This window comes from Scomber scombrus, chromosome 9 (genome assembly GCF_963691925.1).
Source record: "Scomber scombrus chromosome 9, fScoSco1.1, whole genome shotgun sequence".
Classification (NCBI taxonomy): Eukaryota; Metazoa; Chordata; class Actinopteri; order Scombriformes; family Scombridae; genus Scomber; species Scomber scombrus.
Genome location: NC_084978.1, coordinates 32,220,096 through 32,225,649, shown reverse-complemented (window position 1 = coordinate 32,225,649; position 5,554 = coordinate 32,220,096). Strand labels below are relative to the sequence as shown.

General features: G+C 43.2%; 1 protein-coding gene across 1 annotated transcript; it reads right to left on the bottom strand.

Annotated features, from left to right (window-relative positions):
- Nucleotides 1–276: 276 nt before the first annotated feature.
- igbp1 (immunoglobulin (CD79A) binding protein 1) lies at nucleotides 277–5,294 on the bottom strand. Its single transcript, XM_062425304.1, has 3 exons — nucleotides 4,836–5,294; nucleotides 2,267–2,599; nucleotides 277–815 (listed from the first exon to the last, which is right to left on the bottom strand). The coding sequence occupies exons 1-3, from the start codon at nucleotides 5,292–5,294 to the stop codon at nucleotides 543–545; spliced, it is 1,065 nt and encodes a 354-aa protein (XP_062281288.1). The 3' UTR covers nucleotides 277–542.
- Between the last annotated feature and the right edge of the window lie 260 nt (nucleotides 5,295–5,554).

Genomic DNA, 5,554 nt, shown 5'->3' with positions numbered 1-5,554 from the left:
GTTAAAGAATAAAAGGTTTATGTGTGTGTGTGTGTTTCTAATAGTAATAGTAATAACTGAACTTTTGTGCAGGTTGTTTTCTAGTTGACGTTATCACTGTCAGAGCTGTGCTATTCATCTGCTGAGTCAGGTGGTCTACCTGCCCATCACACTCATAACTGACATTCCTGCTGTTGTGGCTGGAACTCTCTGCCTCCACAGTAGCATTCCAAGCTATACCTGCTGCACTCTGGTGTTCTTGTAGCTAGCTCAGTGTTCAGAGAATACACACAACCATTCAGTTCAACCAACAAGTAGATGTTTATTAAGACTCATTCAAAAACTTAACACAGACGACTGTTGTTTACAACCTTGTAAATGAAGTATGATGTTACACATGTGTACCTGCATATTAAGTGAGTATCAGGTTTATATGGTGTGTTTTGTGGTGTGTTTGGTGACCTTCTCATACCAGTTCATACCATAACAGTTTTAAAGGTTGTGTGAAGAGCGTGAAGACAGACAAGACATGAGACAGAGCTGGTTTGCTCTGTTGGGATTATTTAACCCATGTTGTGGCGGTTTCCATAACCTCTTTGATGAGTCTCCTTCCAGTCATCCCAGTTCCTGGCTTTCAGCAGAGACTCCTCGTCGTCATTTTCAGCCTTTTTCTCTTTTTCTTCCTCTTCCCTCTCTTTTAGATCAGAGTCCTCCTCCCCAGCGACCCTCCTGGGTATCCCCTGGTCAGGCAGGCCACCGCGTTTCCTGTGCTGTTCATACCAGTCATCTACTGACATGGTGGCAAGGCTGGGGTAACCAGCCCCAAACACCTTGGCCTGTGGATCAAACAAACACATTGTGTTACACACTGCTGCAGCATGCTGCTCTGCTGGTGGCTATCAACACTAATCATTGGTCTACAATCATCTACAATTATAGAATGAGGTGAGTGGAAACAAAACAGCTTGACAAACAGCATGCTGACATTTCTAAAAAGAGAAGCTAATGTAATAGAATCCAGAGCTGCTGATGTAACGTCACAGTTACTTTCAGTCAGCTGTCATCACACACAATGATCAATCAATCAATCTTTATTTATATAACGCTAAATCACAACAAAGGTCATCTCAAGGCACTTTACACATAGAGCAGGTCTAAACCGTACTCTAATTTATTATAAAGAGACCCAACATTCCCACATGAGCAGCACTTGGTGACAGTGGCAAGAAAAAACTCCCTTTTAACAGGAAGAGAATGTAGTGTTGACTTATGAATGAAAAATACACCAGTTAACAATTGAGAATTGTAAATCAACATTGAGTGGGAAAGAAGTTATTGAATGCATTAATAGCACATGAATGTAAATGGATATAGATGAATGGATAGAGAGAGGGATGAGGAAAGAGCAGCCCAGTGCATCATGGGAGTCCCCCGGCAGTCTAAGCCTATAGCAGCATAAACTAGGAGCTGGCTAACTATAAGCTTTATCAAAAAGGAAAGTTTTAAGTCTACTCTTAAAAGTAGAGAGGGTGTCTGCCCTCCGGACCGAATCTGGGAGATGGTTCCACAGGAGAGGAGCCTGATAACTGAAGGCTCTGCCTCCCATTCTACTTTTAGAGATACTAGGTACCACAAGTAGGCCTGCGTTCTGGGAGCGCAGTGTTCTGGTAGGTACATAAGGTACTATAAGCTCTTTAAGATATGATGGAGCCTGACCATTAAGAGCTTTAAAAGTGAAGAGAAGGATTTTAAATTCTATTCTTGATTTTACGGGAAGCCAATGCAGTGAAGCTAAAATAGGAGTAATGTGATCTCTCTTTCTAGTTTTTGTCAGAACGCGTGCAGCTGCATTCTGGACCAGTTGGAGAGTCTTTAGAGACTTGTTAGGGCAGCCTGATAATAATGAATTACAATAATCCAGCCTAGAAGTAACAAATGCATGGATTAGTTTTTCTGCATCCAACCAAAACTCTGCGTGTTTCACACACACATCACAAATCATATAACCTTCATTTTGATTATTCCTCTTCTGAAAAGATGCTGAATGCTAATCAAAGAGAAGACAGTGCAGATTTCAAATAATACACAGGTCTCTATGATGGAAACATGGTTTAAGATTACAATCATTATGGAAAGCAGGATTTAGTCTTGATATGAATGTTTTCTATCAGTTGTCTGTGCTGGACACTCGTTTCCACAGGAAAGTCCTTGTTCTGATGAGACGATCTCCGTATGTTCTATCTTCCTGTTACTTTAGTTCATGAATGTGTGTCTCAAACAGTCTTACCTGCATGGAATCCTTGGTGAGGATGAAGGGTTTCATGGGAGGCCTGGCAGGCTGTGCCGGCGGCTCAGCGGCACCCTTCTTCAGAACATCCATTTTCTTCAGTATCTCCAGCTCCTGGTCGATGCTCTCCACTTCCTCCAGACACACAGTGATCCACCTCCGGATATTCAGCAGGTAAAAATCTCTGCTCACTTCGTCGTCAGCTTCTCCACTGTCCACCAGTTTCCGTACTTCTGACAGTCTGCCTTCCAGTTGCTTCTTCTGACGGTATCGCTCGATTTTAGCTTGTCTCTGTGCTGCCATGGCGACCAGGTCTGATGGGCCGTGGACAGGCTGGAACAAGAAGCAGACATCACAGTTGTATGTTCTGACACAATCACAGACTAATTGATTTATCAGTCACTCTGCTCTTCATGCACACATCATCATAAAGGACAGAACACATTTACTACAGAGTACAGCCCAACACCTGACACTCACCTGGCTGCTTTAAATACAGTATATTCAACACCCACTCCCTCGCTCTTATTTTGATGGGTTAGGGTTAGATAAACCCCAGGTTGACTCACATACCATGTGCCTTTGTTTTATGTGTCATACATGGAGTACAGCCATGTTCAGACTCAATCAGGTATCATCAGTCCTCCCATTCATTTAAATGGGGGTCATGTGTTTAGGCTGGGGGGGTTTGGTTCTGCAGTGGCGCACCAGCAGCACATCTGATTAGAGTCCAGACCTGAGTCCTGTTTGACTCATCAAAGTGTTGGAGGTTCATTTCAGTTGCTCAGTCTAAATGTCTACACAGACAGACAGACAGACAGAGAGAGAGAGAGAGAGAGTGTGTGTGTGAGTGTGAGTGTGAGCGTGTGCGTTATATCTATTATTGCAGTGTCCAATAAATACCTGGGTCTGAATGCGTCTAAATGCACTTGAAGGAAACCTTTCCGCTTCGCCACGGCCCGACGTGCACAAGGGGGCGAGGTCCCGCCCAACGCTGCTCGCAGCTTTAATTACTATCTATTATTGTTCTCACTATTATTAGAACAGTTCAAACCCAGAAGAGGGTTCTACGTTTTTGCTGGTTTATTAGGTTCATTTCTTTCTTTCTGTGTCAGTATGTTAATAAGGTAGGTGGTCCTAGACTGGTTATCTGGTCTGCTGTATCACCCTGTCAAAATACTGTCTCTGGGTCCAGGTCAGTCTCAGGCTGTGCTCTTTTCAACAGTGTTCCTTAAACTAATTCATGGTAACACACTGAGATGCAGGTGCAGACGTGTTAAATGGTAAATGAAGTCCATTTATATAGTGTCTTTCTAGTCTTATACATCACTTAAAGTACTTTACATTCCATTTATCCATTCACACACATTCATGTACAGAAGCTGACATACAAGGTGTCAGTGTGCTCATCAGGAGACATACAGAGCTCCCCACTACATTTCTATGCTCACACATTCACACACTGATGGCTGCCATTAGGAGTCATTCAGGACACTTCAACATGATCAGTAATGAGTACTGTAAGTGATTGCAATTCGATTCAAAGTCTGTCACTTTTACACTGAGTGGTCAGCATGCTGCTGTTTGCTGGGATTAATGGAGGGTTGATATCAGTGTGTTGAGCTGGGACCTCTGCAGTGCTGTGTGCATCACTAACTGTTAGATGATGAGTAAATCCTTCCAAACTGTTTCCTTTCTGAATGTTAAACCACAGTCGTCTCATAAGTAATATCATTACTTTTACAAAGAGTAATATTTAATCAGTAATTCATTGCAATTGTCATGTCCCTCACCTAACCTGGTGTTTTACAGCCAGCAGTAGAGTCAGACTCTCAGCTCCCTCTGTCTGATAGAGCATACAGAGCTAAACTGTACTTCCAGCTGCTCACACAGCAAGTATGTACGTAGACTCTAACTAAGCCACACAATCTCAACCTCACTGGACAAGTAGACATGTCTTTGTGTCACTGGATCCAAAGAAGGAGACCACTGGGCTGACTTAACCAACAGTCTACACACCCACCTGCTCACTGCCTTAAACAGTCCAAGTAAGAGGCTGAGGTCAGGCCAGAGATATGTTACTAAACTGTGTTTTATGTCCAGCTGCTGTTGCTGTAATACAGTGTAAGTATTACTGTGGTTGTGTTGATCCAGCTGCTTGGACTGTGTTAGCATAGCATCATGTCATCATCTTTTCCCTGCTAACCTCACTTGCATGTGCACAAACTCTATTCTGTCAGTCATGTGTTGCTAAGCAACAGAGATGCTCAGCTTTATCCAACACCATTTTGGTAATCAGAGGTGTTTGCCATCTGATCACAGCCCCCTGATAAGGAGGAGGTCAGGAGAACTGATGGTCATGTTCAGAGCTGTCAACTTTTCAGAACACCTTAGAATGAGACTTGAGGGAAGCTGGGCCCTTTCCTTTCCTTTCCTTTGGGCGGTCCAAATTATAGTTCAGTATTATTTGTGGCAGCGTGAATACGTGCGAAAACTGTCAATTTCAGGAATTGAATAAATAAATAATAATACGAATAACTCCATCAGTGTGGAGCAGTGGTAAACATACCTTAGCAACACAGTGTGTGTTCTCTGCTGCTTCTTCAGGACATGATTGAGGCAGTTCAAACTGTGAAATATTATACTCTTTACATCTCCTCAGATAATCCATGAAGTAGGCCCGGGCAGTCTGGACTATCTCCAGCCGTTTGTCTCTGCTGGTCTGCTTCATGGTCAGAGCTCCTAGCAGCGCAGGCAGCAGCAGGTACTTGAGGTCAGCTGTGGCCGTCTCTTCAAGCTCTTCATTACGGCTGAACAGGTCTAGCTGAGCCGCCATCCTGGACGCCTCTTCTAACATACTGATACCACGTTTAACTCGGACCTGGATACTGGTAGAACCAAGAGGTTCATTTGTTCTATCTACGTCTTCAAATATCTTCCATCCACGGTCCAGCAGCTCGGCTAAATTAAGAGCTTCTGCGTCTGATTGTGTTTGTTGTCGCACATCGTTGTTTTCACATTCCGCCATCTTCTCATATTTCCGGGTTCCGTCTTCTTCGTCTATTTTTTAACCGGTGCAGCGCTTCTAGGATAGTACTGCCCTCCACAGGAGGAGGAAGGGAAAGCAGTCATGGTGGAGAAACCATAGACTGTATTTATTTATTTTTTGTATACATATTTTATTGATGTATAGGAAACATTACAAAGAGACAATAGAACAATACAAACACACATTCGTTAATATATTACAACATAGCAGCCAGTAGGGTACTTTACATAACTCATGAG

Excerpts from the sequence above, each read along its gene's own strand:
- igbp1 (XM_062425304.1), bottom strand. The coding sequence starts at position 5,294 with ATGGCGGAATGTGAAAACAACGATGTGCGACAACAAACACAATCAGAC. Across the intron at positions 2,600-4,835 it reads ACACACACTGTGTTGCTAAG|CCTGTCCACGGCCCATCAGA; the intron begins GTATGTTTACCA and ends TTCTTGTTCCAG. Across the intron at positions 816-2,266 it reads TCACCAAGGATTCCATGCAG|GCCAAGGTGTTTGGGGCTGG; the intron begins GTAAGACTGTTT and ends TTTGATCCACAG.